Genomic DNA, 24,079 nt, shown 5'->3' with positions numbered 1-24,079 from the left:
ATCACATATCTGGAACAACACTGAACAGATGCTGCCTCAGGCTGGAGAGCGGACTGCTATTTCCTGAAGAGTAAGCCAATTTTTTTAAAAAAGAGTGAAAGAACAAACAAATGAGATTTCTACAGTCAGTGCTAAATCCTGACTTCTAAAAACCATCTTTGTCCCACACTTTAGTTTCCCCCGAGTCCCTCAGAGGTCATACCTATTTTCCAAGCTCTCAAGCCACATCTGCTCTTCTCCTCATTCCCAAAACAACTGTTGCTTTAAAGGCAAATATCCGAGTCTTGCGCGTCCACACACACAACATGCTTCCCCCCCACCAACCAGTTGATGCTTGACAGCCTCCTCTAATGCTTTTCATTATCCGTTTGCATAAACTCTATCCCTGTTTCTTGACCTAACACCCTCCCTCCTCATATTGGTTTACTCTGCTGTTCAACTTTCTCTGATGCTTCCTACTTCCCAGATGTTTTCCAAAGACTTCTCAGACACCTCATCAGAAATGGGAAACGACCATGCTGTCACCATTGCACACATTTTCATACATAATGTAGGAGGAAAAAAATATATAAGTTGCCTAAAGCCTTGTTCATTCATTGGCACCAGAGAACAGTTATTGCAGGGGCTGATGCTGCTCTGGGGTCTCTCCCCACAAATGAGGCTAGAGACAAAACTCTGATGGGGAGAAAACCTGGATGGAAACAGTGGAGTTTCAAGAGTCTCTGAAGCCTGACGAGTCTCAAAACAGGAAGGGAGCATGCACAAAGTTGCTTGATAAATGTGGAGCAATGAGGTTGAGTGGGGTGGAGGAGACATTCATCCTCTGTCTTCAGTCACACAAGTGTAAGAAAAAGGTTCATCCCAAAGGTCACCCTTTTTGGATCACCCTAGTGGTCTAGTCCAGACTCCTGCTCTCCATACCGGCTGACCAAAGCCCTCCAGAAAGATCACAAGCAAGGAATGAAGGTAATAGCCTTCTCCCACTGTTGCTTACCAGCAACTGGCATTCAGAGGCATGCCTCTGCTGGCCATGGGGATTGCACATGGCCATACTAGCCAGTATGAATTTGAGTAATATTTTTATTATTAAGAATGAAATATAAATATTTTATTTTAAATATGAAATTTAAATTATTAAATATTACATATATTCTATTAAGAATATTATATATTGCAGCAAATGTTCACATAGCACTTCACAGAGAAAAACAAATAACTACATAAGAGCAAAAGAATAGCCCTGCTGGATTAGGCTAAGCTTCCTGTAGTCCAGCTTCCTGTATCTCACAGTGGCCCACCAGATGCCTCAGGGAGCACACAAGACAAAAAGAGACTTGCATCCTGGTGCCCTCCCTTCCATCTGATGTTCTGGGGTAGCCTACTTCTAATACTAGGAGGTTGCATGTACCCATCAACTAAAGTCAACTAAGTTAGTAACCACCACAACATCTAGCAATAGCGTTTCAAGAAATTATGTACTACATAAAGAAGGCCCTGTCTCAACATAGAAAAAGAACCCTAGACGGTGGCCAAGGTTTCTTCATCAGCTCTATTCCATGCTCACACTTGGGATTTAATTTCTATTCAGGCCAAGCAGGTCAAATCACTCCCTGCAGCTGACAACTTCCCAGCAGCCATGAAAAGGAGGAAGATTCTCCTGCTGGATTCTGGCTCAAACTTGGCTTCAATTGTACGGATCTGCCTCTCTGTTCCCTGGGAACCTTTTCCGTTCAACCTCTGATACAAACTGGCCACACCCAGACCAGATCCATTCAGTCTACGCATAATTGCCCATGTAATCTCTCAAAAACGATCCAAAAACACAGTGCTGATCCTTTAGGCATTACAATAATACTAAACAACAACAGCCTCTACAATATTATGCTTCTAGCACAAGATTGGTGGCACAAGATTGGCAGCGTGAAAGGGAACCACTCACCCATGTCCATCAAATAGGTCCAAGGCATCCAATATTGACTCCTCTTATCAACAGCAGCTCTCTGAGGTTTGATACAGGATCTCTCCCAGCCCAGCTTGATAAAATCATTTTTTTAAGCTTAAGATGCACTTCCGTCCTTTTGTGAGCCAAACATGTGTTTTCCCACTGAGATAGAGCCCCCCCCCCAATGGCACTTAAGGGCTGTTGCTTTGTGCAGTTATCCTGGCATAGCCACCCCCAAATCACATCTGCCTCTGATCTGTTTACAAGTTCAGAGTGTGAATCAGATGTTCAAGTGCATCAGTGGATTGAACACCAGTGGCAGGATCGGTTTGTTGACTCACTCCCTTCCGTCACTTCATGAAAGGACTGCGTTGGCAACAGAAAGGCCCTCATTGCTGGTAGGTTACATTCACAGTTCCAGAGAGAAAAAACTGTTTGTACTGAAACTGCTCCAAGGTGGTTCACAAGAGGGTGTAACTCAGACCTCTGGGAATTCATTGCTCATGTAGATAGTTATACAAAGATAACAACCTTGACATATGCATCCTGAATCCTGAGTGCGTAAAACATGCCTGTTACACATTCATTTTCCCCTGCACGAATTGGCTGCATTTAAGAAATGTCAAGTCCCTTTCTGCTTTGGAGTGAGGACTAGCAGCAAGTTAGATAACAAGCTGGGAGAAGCAAGCTCTCTTCCGGCTGGTGGAGAAATTCTCTCCCAAACCTGCAAGAGGTAGAAAGGAATCCAGGACAGCTGCCATCCCTATAGAAAGAGCATCACATCTCCAAGCAACACCATACCAACTACTCTGTAGGAGGAACAAGGGCAAAGGGAACTTTGCCATCAAGGTGACTGCACAGCTGCACATAATGGGAGTTGAGGTACTGTCAGAAGTCTCAAGACGAGCAGGTAGCTGAGCCAAGGAGCAAATAGGAAAGCAGAAACAAGAGGTGTGAATACTTTGTCTGGTAGACAATATTCAGATGAGTGCTGCTGCCAGTCTGATTCAAGACCCCAGTGCCTTGCAGGTGCAGGTCCAAACCCAATCCAGGTAAACAGGTATCGATTTGCACAGCATGCTCAGAAAGGAAGTACTGAAATTTTTCAACAAACTGCAAGAAAGCCCCACCCATGTATTAGGACAGCAAATGGGCCTCAAAGCATCTCCAGTTCCATATGATCCCACAAGACCACTGTAAAAGAACAAGTAATGGAAAACAGCTTTATTATTTATTCATATATCCACAGAGTAGGCGATACATTCAGAATGCACACTTGGATTCAGGTCAGATTTGATGGTATTTACCTTGGGTCACTTGAGGACCGAAGACAGGGTTTGTCCTGAGTAAGAGGACTTAACTGCATCAGATTCCAGTGCACTAGAATCTTAAACAGTTTGGTAGGAAAACAGTGAAGCCTCTCACCAAGTATTTTAGGCCAAACTACCATCAGGGAATGTCTTCTTAGGAGCCCCAATATATTGCACTGCATTATGTGCTGTGGTTCATGCTCACTTCACATAGGATGATGATGGCCAAGTCTGTTGGACCTTGCTATTACGCTGCTTGAGGAGCAACCAAAGTAGTACTGCACATTATCTTTCTCACACACATTCGGCAAACATGTGAGCAGGATCCCAAAGCTGGTCACACCTCCTGACACTGCTGCACTCACTGGCCATGCCATCCCAGCAGCGGCATGTATGTGGTTACTTGGAAGAGGGCCTACGCGGGTACAGTTTCTCTATACAATTGGACACCCAGGTAACATTGAAAAGTTGCATGCCACTGATAGCATGGCCAGCAAGCATACCTTGATTTGGGTATGCCAGTGGGTGCAATCCTGACTCCCTCTCACTGAAAAAAAAAAAATGGAGATTGTGTGCATACACCTCTAGAATACACTCCTGTACCAGCATTTTTCATAGAAAGGTTATTAGCACCAGACAAGGTTTCTTTCAGAGACCTGAATCTTCATTACTGATCTTCTGATTAAGCAACATTTCATGAGGCTCCAAGGAACCTTGAACAGTTAGATCAGTACACTAAGAGCCAGTAGCCTAACAACGGTTTTAAAACTAATCCCCTTCTCTTAGCTTGCACTTTTAGGTTAACAGATTGGATACAGTTTTAATGACATGATCATCAGAGCTCACCAAGATCAATCTCTGATGAAAAAACACTAATAGGATACACAATTATAGTAAGCTGGAGGTTATAGCCACCACTCACGCTTGTCTTTCATGCTGTCACTAAGTGTATTTTTTGCCACAGTAAGCTCTCTTTGTTGAGCAATATTCCCACATCCAGCATTAAACCTGACAGCTCCTCTGCTTTAGAATTTGAGTGCCTTGCAGTTGCCACCAGTTTGCTAGAAAACATATACAGAAAAGAAAAATACATTGACTGAAAGCGAGTCTTAGTCATCGATTGCTACAGCAGAAGCCTTTCCTGCACAATATATTTACAGTGAACACACACCATTGACTGAGTCTGCATAAATCTATACACGAGATACTCCAGAACGAACCAACTATGCTTTCCTGCCCTGCCCCAAAAGACTTAACAAAAAGCAATGGGGCAGAGGCGAGACCAGGCCAGAGGTACAGGACCACGGACAGCTCCAAAGGAGCACCTTGCTCCCATGGGAGCCAGATTCAAATGAGGCCCAGATTCAAAAGAGTCCCCCATTTTTCAGCTGCTGGGGACATATCACTCAGTCTTGTTCTTATGGTGGGCTGGAGAAGGACAAGTATTCTTTTAGAATATTTCTATACCCCCTTTCTCCAGACTACAAGCCTGGCATTCAGGCTATATAAAACAAGATACAGGTTGAGACTACCTAATCGCGTGGGTTCCGTTCCAAGCACTCATGTGGATGGCAAAAAAATGCACTATAGCAAATCAATTTAAAAAACAAAGTTTCTTTGCTCCTGTGATTTAAAAACAGCCTTCTGACTCTAAGATAAGCGTCATTAAGAAGACAATCCATCAATCAGTCCTCCTCCAACAGCTTCACTCAGGAAGGGAGGGGCCGCTGGAGAGAGGAGGATTGATGGATTGTCAGCCAGCTTGCCCCCCCCCCCATTAAGGAGGCTATTGTTAAGGGACTGTTCAGTTTTTTAAACTGATTTTAAAGGGACGCATTTTTCCCCTTCTCCAGGGATCAGCACATTCCTTCTCATTTGCAGGGGCCATTCATGTTGAGTCAAATCCGTGTATAAAAAATCCATATATAAATAGGCTGGACCTGTATCCATTTAGTGCATAATTACAAATTTTCACAATAGGAGAAAAATGTTTGTAGTGTTTGCCACTGCAGGACTACATAGTGAAAAAACACTAAAAGGATACACAATTATAGTAAGCTGGAGTAAGCAAAAATTTGACACAGTAGCATTCCTTATAAAACCTACTTGGTAATTCAGCAGTAAGACACTACTGTAGTTTGTTTTGGATGTTCAACTGGAATTAATTTATTTGTCTTGCTTTTAACTGCAAACTGTAGTAAGTATTTCGTGCTGTAAAGGAAGCACACATTTCTTACATAAGCTCCATTTTATACAAAGATTTCCTTTAGCGAAGGAAAAAAGTTACAGTTATAACCTTCTTGGGTGTATTATATTTAAAGCCCAGGTTCACACAGAGTCCAGCAACAAGCCCTAGAGGAGGTTCACAATCATTTACAAGTCTGAGATAGGTACTGGTAGATCCCAAGGTCATCTATTTATAATATATGATGACAATACCTTTGTTTTCAGCTGCGTAACAGCCGGCATGTGGAAAACTTCCAAAGGTCGGAGGTCAGAAGGTGCAGGAGAAATTAATACACATGGTGCTGAACCACACGCTTATAAAGGATCGAGAAGAGGATGCATCTGACTGAGTAGCCAGAAGATAAATGGGTTTATTTTAGAACTAAGCCAATGCTTGCCTCCCATACAGTGCAGATGCCAACGATATAGCTTAGCAAAGCAACTAAGGGGGAGCTTTATGCAGAGTCAGTTTCTTTGTGACAAGAGAAGTCAAACAACTTGTGCGGCTTTTTTCAGAATATCTAAGAATTCACAAATAATTAACAGCAGGTATGGGGATCAGGCAGACTTCTGGGAAGATCACAAGATCTAGCTTTCAGGCAAACCCCCTCCAAGAGGATGCTCAAGGTGCGGAGAAAAGAGCAGGACCACACCAGCCACCCCATCCCTGCAACTTCAAACGTTTGAGCTATGAAAAAGGGGTGCCCACATATATATATGACTGTACACACATATGCTTTCTGAGCAGTTAGGAATCCCAATTACAGGGAGCTGCAAGCAGGTGGAGTGCCTTTGCAGATATAACTATACGCACATAAGTTACCCCATTCAGACTTTCTACTGAACATGCAGAGACTTGGAGTGGAGGGGTACAGTTTGTAGGCAGGCTGATATTGAAATATAGGGCCAGCTGTGACCTTCCTTCCCTCCACTCATTTTGTGAACAGGTGGCAGAACTTTAGAAAGAAGTTAGTCTTGAAACTAGCAGCAGTACACTTTTCCTTCCCCCACGAGATCTTCTCCAGCTGCCCTTGCGTTCTGAAGTCAGACAGGTGGCTGTTAGAGAGAACACCTTCTTTTGTGGTGGGGTTCAAATTACGGTGCTCTACCCCAAGATGTATTCAGGAAGCACCATCCTTATTATGGTTTAGGTGCCACACAAAGTCTGCCACATTCACTTGGGCTTTTAACAGTGGGCACGGTCTTTTAATGCTCCTCGATCTGCCATCTATCTATTTGGTAGTTTGGGCTGTTTCAGTTATAAGGTTATACCTATGCCTACATTTTACAGAATTGGTAAGGCAGAGACCAAAGCATGCTGCCAGTCCATGTTTTGTAGCAGTTATACAAAACTCCAGGGGATTTGAGGTTGATCCCATGAGAATTGGAAATCCACAGAACAGGATTGCACATCAAGTAACTAGTATTGTTCATTTATTGCTGCAGGAAAACATGCACTGATTGTGGGGAATATGATGAATGTTCTTTTGACTACTCACAAAAAGAAAGGCTGTTGTAACAAAAACATTCCAGCAGAACACTTATCATCCCGAGCAAGCAGTGACTTTAGGGCTTGTGACAATGATGGTAGCAAAACTGAACCTAAGTTCCGGAAAAGACAGAGCTGAACGAGTTAGCAATGTTAATTAGTATATGATGGATACCGAGAAAAGAATCATTGTGACATACAAGTTGCCATAAATAGGTTGTCAATTAACTCAGACAATTAGAGCAGTTGCTACAGCCCTGTTCGCATGACTAATCCGAGTAAACATAACACAAGTGGCAAGGGAGGGGGGAGAATGATGCAGCAAGCTATGCTTCAAGCCAGAACAAAACCTGCATACACAAAAATGGTATGTGCACAGGTTTTCTGGACAACGATGGGAACCCCGAAAAATATTCAACCACATGTACAGTTTGTGACAAGCTGGATATGCATATGTCTGGGACCAGACACAATATGGCAATGCCACTCACATGCATGCACTTTCCATCTGCCCAGATTGGTTTCCTAAAAGGGGCTTGTGTTTCATGAGTTCAGACAATACCCTGCCCCCACAGGAGGATGGCAGAGGAATGTGAGTACGCATGCCTCCTCCTCTAGCGCACCATCATCCCACATCACAGGGAGACTCTCTCCCTGGGGACATCAACTGACTCTGCAGACTGTTCCTGGAGAGAATGGGGGCAAGACTACAGAGCTCATCAGTGTCTGGGATGGGGCTTGTTGACGCATTCACATTGGGGATGAAACCACAGGCACTGGGGATGAAACGATGGGCACATGATTTCTGTTGAAGTCTTTAATGCTATTAAACAGACCATAACCATTTGTTTCATTTAAAACTTAGGAATGCTTTAATAGAATATTTTATCTCGTGATGCATCTGGTGACAGAACAGCCATGGCTCTAAATACATTTTTATTATCTTGACTTGTTATCCATATAAGCATATTATTATTAGCTTATTATTATAAATTATATATTATTATATAAGCTTATTATCCATATAAGCATTATAGGAAAGGGATGGAAGGCAGACAGTTGTGAAGTGACATTCTGTGCCTATTTGCCTCTATTTCCAAGCACACACACACCTGTCTTCATCTTACTTGGATTTAACTTCTAGAGACCCCCAACATCTTCTCCAAACACAAAACAAGGAATATGTTTGACCAGGGACAGGGAAAACGGGGCATAAGAAGAGAAGAGAAGCCCTACTCGCTTAGACCAGAAAGTTCATGAAGTCAGGCATGTTATTTCCAGAATGCCCAACCAGATGCCTCCAGGATGTCCAAAAGCTGGAGCATAGAACAACTGGCACACATGTGCTCCACAGCGTGAATCCGTTTCTTTTGGCTTAATAAGGGCAGCAACTCTGCAGTCCTAAAGTTGGTTCAGTTGTGTCTGGAGTGTGGAATGTAAATTGGGAATCCCCCAAAAGAGCTTGATAAGGGCCCTCTGGCCTGTTCCCTGCCACAGAAAAATACAAACAATGATGCTTTTATACAAGAGGGCAAGCATGCTTGATAGGACTATGAGGCCTGGATGATTACAGTACAACTTCCACCTCACGTATCTTTTCACAGATAAGCAAACAAAGCGAAAAGCTAACAAGCCACTAATTCTTGAAAAGGTCAGGTAAATATCATTGCGAAGAGGAAGGCACATTCTGGTATTTGAAATCCTTTATTACATTGCATTTGTCAATCTTTCAACATGGCAGGAAACAAAATGGGAAATTAAATGGAAAGAAGTAATATTATTTCAGTCATAGAAATTGTTTTGCTGACGGTGCACATTTCACCTGTGGAAACTAAGATTGGGGTTCATTATTCAAATTGTTATCCCACCTTTTTTCCAAGGAGCTCAACGCAGCTTACATTATGTTCTCTTCTCCCCCCAGCCCCATTTTTTTCCTCTCAAGAGATAATTAGGCTGAGAGATAGCAACTAGCCTGAAGCTACTCAGTGAACTTCATGGCCAACCAAGAATTTGTCAGGCCATTTGCAGAGAAGCAAAGACTTCTACACATGACTATAAGAGATCATGAACACACTATTTCCCTGGACTGAAAAGCCATATCTAGGAGCTAGAACAATATGTTCAGATTATCACCAACTGCAGGCACTATTTGGTTACGGCAGGGCTTCTCAGACTGGGGCATTGCGACACCCCAGCCGGTGGGCCCTGGCCTGTTTCCCCTTAAGGGGCGGGGGCCGCCAGCTACATTACTACGTAAATGTATAATTAAAAACATTATAATTATAAATTATAATTGCTTTTAAAACATAGTAGGTGGTTGATATCAGTGGTATAGTGTCAGCAGATGCAGTAACAGTCATCATCCATATACCCCATTAAATAATAAAGAAAAACCAAATAATTTTTGTTTTGCAGATTTTTGGGTTTTAAAGTCCTTGGAAAAAAGTTTCAAAGGCAGCACTGAGCACTCCTGCTCATCACATCACTGCTTCTACTGCAGGAGAAATTCCAGAGCTCCATTCCCCTCCCCCACTAGACCCTTGCTGTCAAACCGCAAGTTGTGTTCATGGCAAGCCATGGTTCGTGCAGTTCCCTCTGTCCTTCACCCTTCCTGAAAATCCCTGGATGCCATCCTCAAAAAATGGGCCACTGAGGGCAGAGCAATATCCCAAACCATATTTAGCAATTCAGATCTCCAAACCGTGGTTTGTAAACCAGCTTCAAATCATAGCTTCAGACACCAGCTTGGTGGTAACTCACAAATCATGGTTTGTCAGATGGAGTTAGTTCATTGAGTATGGTTATAATTTGCCAAAAGTGAGTGTTTATTCACACAAAGCAGCTAAGTACACAGAAAGGCATCCATACAATTTGGAATGACAACTTCAGTTACATCACTGGTATAACAAAGGCTAAGAGAGGAAGAAGCGGCAAGAGTCCAAACACTTCCCTAAAGAGAAACCATACCTTAATGGCAATCAACACACAAACTATTTCTTGCATATTAGGAACGGGAGAGAAGGCTTTATCAGTTATATGAGTTCCCTATCTGCAATCTGCCATAGTATTCCTTTGATAACGTCATGGTGCTTTTGAAAACACAATAAAGCTTTTATAATTCTGTTTATACTAAATTAATTATCTACTGGTAACTGTCCCAGAATGGAGTAATCCATCTTGAAATGAATGGGGCCTTAATGAACTGCTGAAGGGAAGGGAAGCGGGGTGGGGGGGGTGGAAGAAGCAAAAGGTGTAGGGGCGAAAAGGAGCAACAGCTACCTGATATGGAGGCTAGGGTGGGACTGGAACGGCTGTGTGCACTAGGCAAGAGGGAAGTGGAAAAGCAAAACAGATTTAGTATTCCTCATATCAAAGTGGCTAAGCAACTTTTAACTCATTAATAAGTGGCTCAGTGGCAAAGCACATGCTTGGCATGCAAGCGGTCCAATCCCTGGCAACTCCAGGTATGGCAGAGAAAGTGTCTTGTCCAAAATCCTGGACAACAACATTGCTACGAGCCAGCATTGGCAACACTGACCAAAGGCGCCATGGTCTGCTGATTGAGTATAAAGTAGCTTTTTTGGCCCCCCAGGAACCAACAGGCTAAGCATAATATGCTGCTATAAACTTAAGGAGTTCAATTTTTCATTGCAAGTCTTTAGCCCAGCTGTTTTCAAACTCTCCAGGAGACTTTGAATTGCAGTATGTTCTTGCGGGGGCGGGGGGTAGGCAGCGACGCAATCCCCAGGAAGTGACTGCCCTGTACAAGTGTCTGCAGGGCTCCCTGACATTCCAAAGGTGAAAGGGGGGCTATCACGCTCCACTTCTGCAAAACCAGAAGTGGAGCACGATAGCTGCGCTTTCACTTTTTAAGCCCAGGGAGCCCTGCAGACGCTTGCACCCCCAACAGCTGCTGAAGGGACTAGTGCCCCTTAGCTGCCTGCCCCCACCCCTTCAGGGGAAAGTGGCCCCACCCCTTAAGGGGAAAGTGGCGTTGCGATGCCCCAGTTTGAAAAGCCCTGCTTTAGCCCTTCAGCCTTTAAAGATGGCTTTAAACTGGGATTAAGCAAAATTTTGGAGTGATAAGTCTATCAATGGTAATTAGCCAGGATAGTGAAATAAGAGCTGCTGATCCCAAAGCAGTAGTTCACTAAATATTAGTGGGAGGTGAGATAGGGTAACAGGGCAATGGGGAGGATTTATTCCCTTCATGTTGTGCCTCTGGACTTCCTGAAAACATCTGGTTTTCTACTGTGGTGGACTAGATTACCTCTTGAACCCGTCTAGCAGGACTCTTCTCATGTTATCATGTTCTTAATAGGAATGTGATACCTATGGCTGACAGCAACTGGACAACAATCCAGAAACCTACTACACATTTCTTCCTCTTGTCAAAATGGCTGGCATGTCAGCATTCTCCCAGAAGGTGCTGCCAACTGTGATATCAGATCCATATTCTTTTCCCCTTGGCCTAGTAAATGAAAAACAGGCCTTGGCCCATCAACTGAGTGACGGATCCTGCTCCAACACTGTCTCTTCCATCTCATCACATTCCCGTTCCTCTGGCCTCTAGTGCTCCATTCCCCACCCTTCCAGAACAGTTGCGCATTGCAAATCTTTGACCACAGGGCAGTACAACTCCTCTCTAACTGCCGTGCATTGTGGATTAAAAACCTCGTCAGCATGTAAACCATCTGTACCCTGTTCTCCAAGCATGCTACAGACTGCTTGCACAGGCTGGGGGGGGGGGGGACACAGAAGGAGAGGAAAATTCCAGCAGGAACAAATCTTAACCTATCTGTGCAAAGGAAGAACAAGGAAGTGGCTGGCACCCCCTGGCACTCCTACAATAAAGCTAGTCTTTCCCCTTCATTTCCTTTCAGGAAAAAAAAAATTCATGAACTTCTCCTCCCTTCTCAATCATTCAGCCTATTCAAAAGGAAGTCTGTCATTCTTAGCTGATGGTTCTAATTAATACAATGGCCCATTAGCTTGTATGAAGGCGATTATCTGTCTGCTTCATCTAGTCAAATATAATCCCTTCAAAGGGGGGGGTGAATATTATATTCTCTACAGATAGCTCTCAATGTAAGCAAAACACATAATTCTCTGTTTGCAGCCTACTCATTACTAAGCTACAACGGTTTATGCTACCAGCTATCACTGCTGTCGGTTTCTATAGCATTTTTGTTGCTCAAAACATTTCTCAGTCTTTGCATTGTTGATCCTGGATTTCGGTTTTTAAAGATGGCAACACAAAAATCCACCATCAGCTGTAGTGTAAGAGTACAGTTTAATGTCAGTGTCACAGTTTTCTTAGTCTTCAATGTGAGACATACAAGTACTGAGCAAACCAGGGAGAGGAAAACATTTTCATCACACAGTGAATAAACTAGTGTTTAACTATACCACTAATTAAAGAGAAAGAAGAGCAATGACAAGATCTTACAGTGCCCTAAGATTTCCCCACAAATCTTAGTTTAATAATAGCTCTGTCTCGTTCTCCTCACTGAACTTAATTGCAAAAACACTAGATGACTTACTGATTCCAAGATGCAAATTGCTTCCAAGAGGCAAATTTTACACAAGGTGCGATATACAAGACTGCTGACCCGCCTTTCCAAAAGATGTACCCGGTGGGCAATACTTAAGAAGGCAACTTGCAAACGTTGAAGAACCTTAAGTATATGCACTGTACATGGATAACAAATGGGTGGAAACCTGAAGAATGGGTTACAATGTGACTGAAGGAATTTTTATTATAAAGATACGGTGACACTCATAGTTTATATTGGACTTTGACTTAAAATCACCACTGAACAGCTGTGAGCAATAATGAGCTCAAGATTGTCAAGAGTGATTGAAATGACAGTCACATAGGTATTTTTAAAATAAAAAAAATATTAAGTTCTTGGTTTTCACATACTTTCATTAGAAGTGCAGTATGAATCAGAGGTGACTGGCCAAGCCCCACCACCGCTTTTCTTGGGCTACTGACAAAGCTCAGCCACCAGTTTCCCCATCTCTCTCTCTCTCTCTGCATGGGAATAATCTAAATTACAAGGAAATGAGGACATTACAGGATTGGGTGAAGGATAAGGAACATAATTACTGAAAAGGCTGGTAAGGTTAGTGCTGTTGTGCACGTGAATAGACTAGAATATGAGGTGCAAGTAATAGCACAGTGAAAATTCTCTGCCCTGCAGATTTTATTCTAATGGCAATTGGTGTGACCCACAGGAGGAAGATGGGAAAATGTTCCTCTTTCTACACATAGCTTTCACCACACACTGTTAACAAGAGCCTGAGATTTCAAAACCACAGCTGATTTTATGCTTGTACTACTGTGTAATAACAAAGCAGCCTGATCTGACTGCATTGGCAGTTTCAGGAGCATAATGGATCTCACACACATCCCTCTGCATTCTCAATTATTGTTTGATTCGTTGGGGGGGGGGGGGAAGATACAATTTCACAAAAGTGTCAGTCAACCCAGCTTTGCTGTTTTGACAGTCACTGGTTAAGACCCAATGAACTGAAGCAAACTCCCTGAGAAATACACAATGAGCAGCCCAATCCTAACCCGTGCTGGAATGGGGAGGCTGGCTGCCCCGCCCAGTATCCAACATGGGGTTGTGGCTGGGTGTGTCTCAGCCTGGAGCAAGAGGAAGTCCTTCCCCTTGCTTCAGGTAACACCGCAGCAGCCCCAATGGGGCTAGCTACTCGGATCTGTGCCACCTCAAGAAGTGGCGCAGATTCGAGTAACCTGGAGCTGCTCCAGGCTGCCAAGGACCGAGGTTAGGATTCAGCACATGTGCCAGATCCTGGCCCCATCCCTGCTCTACCACAGCCCATCTATGGGCCCACCCGCCACCCACTCTGAAACACCCGCATTCCATCCCCCACCTTCCCCAGACCCCTGTGCCGACCTGGAAAGGCTGGTGCTAACCTGCCCCTATGTCAGCTCTGCAGGGTCTGGCGTGGCCCTGGGTACCAGCCACTCTCTCCTGACTCATTGCAGAAGTTCCTTATGGCAGTTTTGTGACACTCTTCGGCTGGCAAAAGGGCACTGGCCTAGGGCACCTTCAGGATTGTGCCCTTAGCAACAATAGGAGGCTCTTATATCACCAATTGTGAATTGTCACTGTCTGTATCTTATATACTTTTAAGCTTTTCACAAGATCAACAAATCTATACCTGTGCACAGACTTGCTGAGGAGTTCACTTTATGCATCTGATCAAGTGGACTATAGACCACAAATGCTGAAATAAATTTGGTAATCTTTAAGGTGCCAAAAGACACTCTTTTTTTCTAATATACACCATCCCTCTGGGATATAGTCTACAGAGACTTAACAGTGCAGTCTGTGCAAAAATCAAACATACCTTGGAGGTTGTTGAATGTCATGCAATAGGGGGCCATGACTATTTGTGAGGTGTGTGTGTGTGTGTATAAAACCTTTGTCTTGCACTTCTGTCCCTCCCTTCAGAGATGCAGCAATGTGGAAATGGGTTATCCTGTATGTGCTTGTGGGACTTTGAGCACCCACAAGCTCCACAAGTGTCAGTAACTAGTAGATTTATTGAACAAGGTGAAATACAGCTCCCTAACAGGACTCTGAAAAGCAGCGTGGAGCAGAGAATATACTAGACCAGGGTGGTCCAACACGAGGCCCACAGGCTGAGGTCTTTTTTGGTGGCCCTCGAAAGCCCCACTGCAGCCATCACCAACCACCACCTCCCACTTCAGTGGCTTTTCAATCTCCCTGCTGTGCTGTGCCAGCTTCTCCTTCTCCGATTCCAGACCAAAAAGCCCCACTGCACCCACCGCTGCCTCTGCCCCCTTCCGACTGAGCCTGTGGAGTGACGTAAGAGGCTCACATCACCGCCAATTATTTTCATGTCTGCAAAGCTGGAGGATGATGCCAGGGTCATGTGGTCCCACAGCTGAGAGAAGCTGCTCTATTCTAGACCAAGAGAAGAGTGGGAGGGAGCCTGGATTGTGCTTCAGAGTTAGCACCCAGTTAATGTGCTGGGTCTGCACAGAAAACACTGGAGATTTCCCATTCCCACTATGACTTATACAGCATGCCAATTTTGAATTTGAAAGTGTATGAGACCAGACAAAAATATCCTCCAAAAGGTGGCAGAGCAATCAGAGAAACAGCAATGAACACAGGCAAAAAAGTTTTGGCGAAATTCCATTACGGTATTATGGATGGGATTATGAATCCCATCAGTGCATAACTTCCTCGTGTCAAACTTCTGAGAACAAGTCTTTCTAACAGCAATCATGTAACATAAAGAGAGGTCATGGCAGGCATTTCCTTGTTTGAATCTTGAACTATTTATAAATTCAAGCTAGGAGCCGCTCTTAGATCTCTTTAATTCTATAATTTTTATATTCAAACATAACTGCCTGCAATTTGTGATGACCCATGGCTTTTAACAAAATTAATTCATTGATGAGGAGGAAGAAAGGGATGAGCAAGGATGAAGATGCATGAATCATCACAGAGGTTATTTTGCAATGGTTCAAGGAAACTACATTTCTACATCCCAAAATATCTCAATTCATGAAAATCTATATGGTCAAAGACATTTGCACGTAAAACCAGAAACCTCTCCATTCAACAACTGGTTGGCACAAGCAGTATTCCTGCACTGGATACAACTGTGCCCTAAACATCTCATGTCTGTGCTCTCATTGTAAGAGCAATTCTGAAGTATAGGAGTTGCTCACATCCCTGATCACCTTCCAGGCAGGCAAGTTCTTGGCCCTAACAGCTGATCAACACTGGAGACAGCACAAGTGCCATTCCCTCCTTGTGGTTCCTACATGACGTAACTATTTATCAGTGATAACAGGTCACCTTTGATAGGGCACCGTGTACTCTACACTGCAGCCACCCTCAACATTCCTTGCCAAGATAACTGGCAAGCTTGAGGCAGGGTGAGCACATTGGGTGGAGCAGGCTGGTTAGCTACTAAAGTCCAGAGGTCAAAGTCAGGGAGGATGAAGGCTCACAAACCAGGTCCTGGTAATCTCCCTCAAAGGCATGCCGCCCATATCAAGGAAAAAAAGAAGCTCTAAGAATTGTGTTTCAGCTGGGCCTCCCATATCACTCAGCTTCCCAGTTTGAGAAGGTCATAGGCTGCAGTGTACATAAGAAGCTGCCTTATAAGTGGATTCTAACCACCAGTATCATCTCTTGACAACTAACAGAAGCTCTCCCAGTTCCCTCTCTTGAGACTTTTCGGTGAGGCCTAAAGACCCTTCTATTTAAACAAGCCTTCTGAGCTCATGGCCTTTTAAACATCTTTTCTACATCTTTCAGTATTTTTTACTGGCCTGATTCCTTATGATCTTCTGCTATATGCTCTTTTTTTACCTGACTTTTTATCTGACCACAGTTTTTTTTTGTTATCATCATATCTGTCAATGTGTTATTATGTTTTTATCTGTTTGTTAAATCATGTTTTTATCTGTTTTTAATGGTTGTAAGCCGCCCTGGGTCCCTTTGGGGAGAAGGGCGGGGTATAAATAAAGTTATTATTATTATTATTATTATTTTTTCCAGGCGAGGAACTGTTTCTGGGACCTTCAGCATACAAAGCGGGTGTTCTACTGCTGAGCTATGACCCCATCTGCCAAATGGGAAGTCCCCCCCCAAGCTACACCCCCTTCCTCTAAATCAGGGGTGTCCAAAGTTTTTGGCAGGAGGGCCACATCATCTCTCTGACACTGTGTTAGGGGGCCGGGGGGGGGAAAGAATTAATTTACATTTAAAATTTGAATAAATTTACATAAGTTTACAAAAATGAATATATTAAAGATGAACTTCTATGAATGAATGAATGAATGAATGGTCTTGCAATAGCTTAAGTCCTATAAAAGGCCCTGAACAAAGCAAGGCTGGCCTTTCCTTTGCTGCTGCTGCTGCATTACAGACATGAAACAACAAGCAGTGGAGGGAGCCCCTATCCCACAGCTCACGCGAGAGCTCAAACAGTCGCCCTCACACTGAGAGCAGTTGCGTCTGGCCAGTGTGGGCTCCAACAAATCTCCGGAGGGCCAGAGGTTCAATGGAGACTGGGGGCTCCCTGAGGGCCGCATTGGGAGTCCTTGAGGGCTGGAAGTGGCCCCAGGGCCGGGGTTTGGGCACCCCTGCTCTAAATACTCCAAAGCTGTGCAGCATCAATCACCTGTCAAATAGGTTAACTGAGGCAGAACCACCAGTCACTACAATGGAGATGGAAATGCATTAAGTTCCATCCAAGGCATTGTTACCTGTTTCCAAAGATCAGGCCAGCTGCCCAGACAGAATCACAGTTGCACCCTGTTGCTGTTGTCTGTCCTTTCAACTCCCTCTTGTCTGCTAGCTTGGTCTCTGACCCAGGAGGTTCTCTCTCAAAGGAATAAGCATACAGAAATCCCTCCCCTTTACATTAAATGCATTTACCACTGAACCAGTGTAAACTTATATGACTTTTCTGATGAACCAAAATTGCATAGAGAATGAAGGAACAGCAGCCAAAAGGCAGGGCATATCCTGAAGGTTAACAACAGGGCGGATAAAGACACCAAAATGTAATAATTACCAAGCCTTTAATCAGACAGCTAATTGCCAGGAAATCCCCAAACTGCAGATGACGGTTTATTTTGCCAGCATAGATGAAAAAGAAAAACCACCCACCCACACCCACCCACCCCTCTACTGGTATTTGCTTAAGGATTGTACTGGGTGGAGGGTTAGCTGATCAATAGCTCTCTACAAAGACCAAAATGTTTTACTACTTTCACTACTACTACTGTTTATCTTCACAACAAGCCAGCAAGGTGGGCAACTGATAAAGCAAGAGAAATTTGCCTAAGACAAGTGGGTCACGACCCACCAAATCACGTAAAGGTTCCTCCGTCCCTTTAAAGGGCAGGGGAAGGGAAGAGGGCAGTGATGTGATTCCTAGGATCGTGTCACTAAGGGGGGCAAGGTGGGGTGCTTTCACTTACGTTCACTACTGTAGGGCTGCTGGAGGCTCCAGGAGGTGCAGGGAGCCCTCTGCAGGGTTCCCCAATGCTTGGAACATTGTGAAATAAACGAGTGCAAAGCATTCTTGGTTGCAACATAAAGAGGAAGGGCTTTGTGCTTTCTTATTTTGCTCCCGCACCTCCTGGAGCCTCCAGCAGTCCTACAGTAGTGGAGAAAAAAAGTTCCCCTCACCCCCACTTAGCGATACGACCCTGGGGATCGCATTGCTGCCCTCGCCCCTCCCCTACCAAAACTTACTTAGGGAGTAAGTCTCCCTAAAAGTTTGAGAACCACTGGCCTAAGGATTATATTGTGGACATTTAAGACCATAGCAGGCTTAACTATTTCAAAAGATAAGCAATCAGCTTAGGTCTAATTTACACCAGCAGCAGGTTTAGGGGGCAAAACATTTCCTGGGCTGAATAATGTCAAAAGCAAGTGTGGAGTTGCAAGATTTCATGCTTAATAAACACAAAATCATCTTACATTTAGAAGACTAGCATGTCAGGGAAAGGAGCTGTAGGCTCACCTTCTCCTTAATAATACAGGCCAAGAATATGTTTCTGTGGGGAAGTATTTCCACTGTGCAATTTGCTCGCTTTCAGTAGGATGTGGTACAGTCCAGAAACTGTTCTTGCCACCTTCTCATCGGTTTTTGCAAACTAAACCTCATTTGTTCTCCAAATCTGTGTTGATGGCAATTCTGCAAACGCAAAATTGCTATGGTCACCTGGCAGAACCTGCCATGGCCTGCTTTTCTCCACGGACCGTCTCTGACCCTCCAAGAAGGGAGTGGGTCAGAAGGTCCTAACTTTCTCTCACCTAGCAAAATGGTGTGCCAGAATTCTGTTGTTACAACTGCAGCTACTCCCTGCTTCTACATTTGATTTAGGGGGGGGGGGCAGGCCACACCCTCAAGTGGCCAGATTTGGCTGTCAGTTGTTGATCCCCAAACTAGACTGAGGATGAGCACCTTAGGCAAGGAGAAAGCATGCTGCCACCACCTTCTAATTCTTCTGTGTCTTTTCAATCTTGTCTTGTCCCATTTAGTAATACAACTAAGGAAGAAGCTCTCGGCTTTCAGTTACGGACTTGCATTTGCATTAGACTAGAGCAGGGGTGCCCAAACCCTGGACCGGGGGGGCCACTTGCAGTCCTCGGGGTCTCCCAATCAGGTCCATGGGGAGCCTACAGTCTCCAATGAGCCTCTAGCCCTCCAAAGACTAACTGGAGCCCACACTGGCAACTGCTCTCAGCGTGAGGGTGACTGACCTCTCGCGTGAGCTGTGAGACCAGGGCTTCCTCCACCACTTGTTATTTCATGTCTGTGATGCAGCAACAGCAGCTAAGGAAAGGCTGGCCTTGCTTAGTGCAAGGTCTTTTATAGGCCTTGAGCTATTACAAGACTATCATATAAGTTCAATCTCTAATATATTCATTTATGTAAATTTATTCAAATTTGAAATGTTAATTTTTTCCCCTGCCCCCAACACTGTCAGAGAGATGATGTGGTCCTCCGGCCAAAAAGTTTGGATACCCCTGCTCTTGTGTAAAGCCAGTGCATTCCCTGTACTCTCATAATGAACATTACAACTCCCATTACTTACTGCCTAGAGTTACTTGTCATCAAATGACTATTCCTCCATTCTCTTTGGCGCCATGTAATTTATTGCACACCTATGTCCCCTGCTTCCTTCAAGAAGCTCAAAGTGAGCTTTGGTTCTCAGGTGATCTCCCCTCCAGGCAGGTAGGATGGGAGCAGAGCTGCAATAGCTTCAGCAATTGAGCTGTGCCATACGTTTTCTTCATTAGAACACCTGCATCCTGTCCTTCCAGCCCCTAAGGCACCATCAGGGGCAACTCACAACATTTAAAACTGCAGGGACCCCAGCTCACGAAGACCCTCTGGGTCCTGGAATCGCTTAGGCAAGCCAGTGCCCTGCGCTAAGAGATCTGCTATCAGTATTGGAAGTTATGAATTCTTTTTTGTCACTCTGAATTATTTAACGCACTATCTAGAATTGAAGTTATTTGCCCCGTTGATGAAAAACTATGCTGCAGTGAATTTGTTAGACTGCATTTGACCTTTCAACAATATGGTTGTCCTTTCATTTTTTTTAAGGCATTGCACAGCGTGTGGAGTTTTCTCAACCAAAAGAATGAATATTTACGTGATCATATAAAGGAAATGCTGGTTAACATCTTTCATATAGTGGCTGTGAGATGCCAAATTTCAACCTCCTTTTGCAATCAAAAGTTATTCAGTGTCTGGAGATACTGATGTTACATGTGAACATAGCAATACTTCTGCCTGTAAAAAATTGGTTTCTGTTATTGAGGTTGAACGCTGACCATTTATTGCGCTGTGGTACCAAGAGTGTGTTGGTCATTGGATGGGGTATTTTTAATTGACAAAGTATTGGTAGATATCTGATCTGTATCTTGGTTTGCCAAAACTCCTTTACTAAATTTGAATGACTGTTCATGCAGTTGGTATTCTGGGTCACACATTTCACTTCCTTAAATTTATAAATAACGTAGTACAATCGACCCTCCATATCTGCAGATTTGGCACCCATGGTTTCATCATCTGTGGGTTCTGAACCTGCTGCTGGGTACTAATGAAGACTTCCCAGGCTCAACTGGAACCTTGTTCTGATTGAATCTAAGGCTTTCAGAGGCCTGCAGAGGCTGCACAAAGCCTCTGTGGGCCTCAGAAGAGCTCCAGTTGTGACTGGAACCTTCTTCCAATTGCATTTGAAGTGTCCAGGTGGCTCAAATCCAAGGATTCAGAAAACCACGAATTTTGGTATCTGCGGGGGTTCCAGGAACGGAACCCCTATGAATAAAGAGGGCTGCTCTGTAATCTGAAGCAAGTTGGGAGTTTTTATAGGTAACCACCTATTTCATTGACTTTGGGTCCCCTTTGGGGGGAAAAGACAAGATAGAAATACTTTTTATTTGCTGTATGAATTGGTCTAAGGAGGCACAAATGGAAAGGGAAATTGGTCCCATTCTGGTGGAACGTTCCAAGACAACTCAACTGACCTAGCCATCTCAAAATGCCAAATACTGAGTTATCTCAGTATTGGGATTAGGAATGGGTTGAGGACCAAGAAACAGAGTGGGCATCAATGGACAATTTTCACAATGGAGAGGGGTGAAAAGCGGGGTACTGGAGTACTGGTGGACAGCTCAATGAGAGTGTCAACCAAAGTGCGGAGGTGGTGAAGAAGGCTAATTCTATGCTTGGGATTATCAGAAGAGGTACTGAGGATGAAACGGCTAATATTATAATGCCATTGTACTAATCGATGGCAAGGCCACACCTGGAGTACTTCATCTACTTCTGTTTGCCACATCTCAAAAAGGATATAGTGGAAATGGAAAAGGTGTAAAAGAGAATGACCAAAATGATTACTGGGCTGGGGTACCTCCCTTACAAGGAAAGGCTACAGCGTTTGGAACTCTTCAGTCTAGAAAAAGGCCCCTGAGGGGGGACATGATTGAGACATAAAAAATTATGCAGGGGATGGATAGAGTGGATAGAGCAGTGATTTTCAACCTTTTTCATCTCGCGGCACACTGGCAAGAAACTAAAATAGTCAAGGCACACCATCCACCTTTTTGACAATTGACAAGGCACACTGTGCTGGCAATGGCTCACATCCCCTAATGGCCCTATTGATAAATGACCCTCTCCCAAATTCCCTGGCACACTTGGGGACCATTCGCGGCACACCAGTGTGCCACAGCACAGTGGCTGAAAATGGCTGGGATAGAGAGAGAGTCTTTTCCCTCTTGCACACCACCAGAACCAGGGACGTCCACTAAAATTGATGGTTGCGAGAGTTAGGACAGACAAAAGAAAACATTTCTTTATCCAGTGTGTAGTTAGTCTAGTACTCCTTACCACAGGCTGTGGTGATGACATGTGGCCTGGATGCCTTAAAAAGTGGACTGGACATATTTCTGGAGGAAAAGTCCATCATGGGTTACAAGCCATGATGGATATGTGCAACCCCCTGATTTTAGAAGTAGGCTACCTCAGAATGCCAGATGCAAGGGAAGGCACCAGAACGCAGATCTATTGTTGTCTTTTGTGCTCCCTGGGGCATTTGTTCCACCAAAAGTGAGATACAGGAAGCAGGACTACATGGGCCTATGGCCTGATTCAGCAGGGCTCTTCTTGTGAGTCAGACCATTGGTGTTTAGCCAGTATTATCTGCTATGGTTGGCAGCAGCTCCCCAAGGACTAAGGCAGAGGTTCTTCCAAATCCAACTATCTGAAGTTCTAGAACCCGAGTAGCCAAGGACTGATCCTTGTATTGTTTACCATGAACTATAGCCCCCTCCTTTTTGCTGTTGCAACCTGTTGAAATTCAAAAGTCATTGGCCCCTGTGATGCAGTCCTATGCACATTTTCTTAGAAGGAAGTCTCACTGTTTTCAATGGGATTACTCCTGAAAAAGTGTGAATAGGTTTACAGCTGTAGGCCCCTATTTTTCCCATCCCCTGCCAATAAAGCTGCTGGAAAACCCCTTCACTCTGCAAGGGGGGGGGTAGTCCTGGGGATAAGGGAACTCTGAAATGGGTCTTCTAGAACCTGTGCCAGCAATTGATGCCTAAATTAGGGAGAGAATATTGGTGGCACAGCTGCCATTGACACCGCCCTCTTCCAGGTTTCGCTCTGCCCCTTGTTTTGCCCTATCTACTTCCTGTTCTTTCTCCACCCCACAACATTCTGCCCTGCCCTGCTTTCCTCCTGCCCCTTGTGCTGACTTACTAGTATCCAGGGATGTGGAGAGACCACTGGTGGGTCACCAGTGCTGCTTGCTGCGGTGGCTCGGTTGCTCCAAATGGCATGTCACCTTTTGTGTTAGCTATAAAGGACCTTGCACTGCCAGAACACTAGTTGGCTCACATAGAAATGGGCTATGTCAGATGCAAGGGAGGGCCACAGGATGCAGGTCTCTTGTTATCAGGTGTGCTCCCTGGGGCATTTGATGGGGCCGCTGTGAGATACAGGAAGCTGGACTAGATGCACCTATGGCCTGATCCAGTGGGGCTGTTCTTATGTTGGATTAGTTTGTCAGAAATATAACATCCCTTTAATCTAACAAATATTGACTCATTGCACTTGGAATATAGATGGAAATCTTCCATTGCCCCAAAGGAACTGGCAGTGTGGCCTGTGGTTTTCTGCAAGATGACAAGTGGTGCAATATTGGATAACCTGGGCTGACACTAATCAGAAGCTGTGATACTTGGGTAACGGACTCACTTGAGAGTGACAAAGGTCCATTTTTGTCCATTTTTATGTGCTGTTGGAACGCCACTCCAAGAGTAAAAATAGAAGAAAGGTAGTGTGAATCTTTCACAAGTAATTTACACCATAACTAGGTTCCAAACCATGAAAATCCTACAGAAGCAATGCAGTATTGAACAGTAAAGGTAGGAATGTATTTTTCAGCGCAAATTTTCAACATTAAGGGTGCAAATCTCTTTAGTGTCACAGTTTGATTAATCTGAGGCTGAGCTGATAAAAACTTCACCAGCATATTGATTTTGAGCTCAGCAATTATTTTGTTCATTGTCAAAACTGCTACATTTTATAATCTTGCCTATTGGTATAGTGAAAAGCACAACCCAACTGTATTAAGTATATACACTTAATCGCACCACATTCCAGTGTTGGTACTTGCCTTTTGTTTCTCCGAAAAAAGAAAATGAATTGTTGCAAATATTTGTGCTGGGAATTAAAGGTATGTATTCAAAGGGGTGTGACTGCAGAAGAAATGATGTAATTGGGTTAATGAATCAATTCCAGTTTTTTGTTTAATCTGTTGTGATGAGGGCATCCTGCTTCACCACCTCAAATGAATTCTTAGATGACCACAAAATGAAGGCATCCTATGACAGTAACTCCTGAAAAGGCCCAAGGCAAGATGTGATAATTAAATGCCATTTCAGGGCATCTGTCTTATTCTAACCATGCCACCCTTAAAACTAGGGCTCTGGCTGAGATGTTCCATTAGAAATTGTTTAGAAATTCTAAACAAACTGAAGGTATCTATTTTAA

General features: G+C 44.1%; 1 protein-coding gene across 5 annotated transcripts in view; it reads right to left on the bottom strand.

Annotated features, from left to right (window-relative positions):
- The window catches only part of EPS8 (EGFR pathway substrate 8, signaling adaptor), a 176,220-nt gene that overhangs the window by 77,709 nt on the left and 74,432 nt on the right, over nt 1-24,079 (bottom strand). For 2 of the 5 annotated variants that reach the window (XM_066633374.1, XM_066633378.1), the window contains exon 1: nt 1,940-2,020. The exons of the other annotated variants lie outside the window; for them this stretch is intronic. In XM_066633374.1, coding sequence (XP_066489471.1) covers nt 1,940-1,967 — 28 coding nt within the window. In that variant the 5' untranslated portion in view covers nt 1,968-2,020. Of the gene's footprint in view, nt 1-1,939; nt 2,021-24,079 lie in introns of those variants that run through there. 5 annotated transcript variants of the gene reach the window in all.

Source organism: Tiliqua scincoides, chromosome 7, assembly GCF_035046505.1.
Source record: "Tiliqua scincoides isolate rTilSci1 chromosome 7, rTilSci1.hap2, whole genome shotgun sequence".
Lineage (NCBI taxonomy): Eukaryota > Metazoa > Chordata > Lepidosauria > Squamata > Scincidae > Tiliqua > Tiliqua scincoides.
Note: the sequence above shows the minus strand (reverse complement) of the source record. Positions and strands in the feature narration are given on the sequence as shown.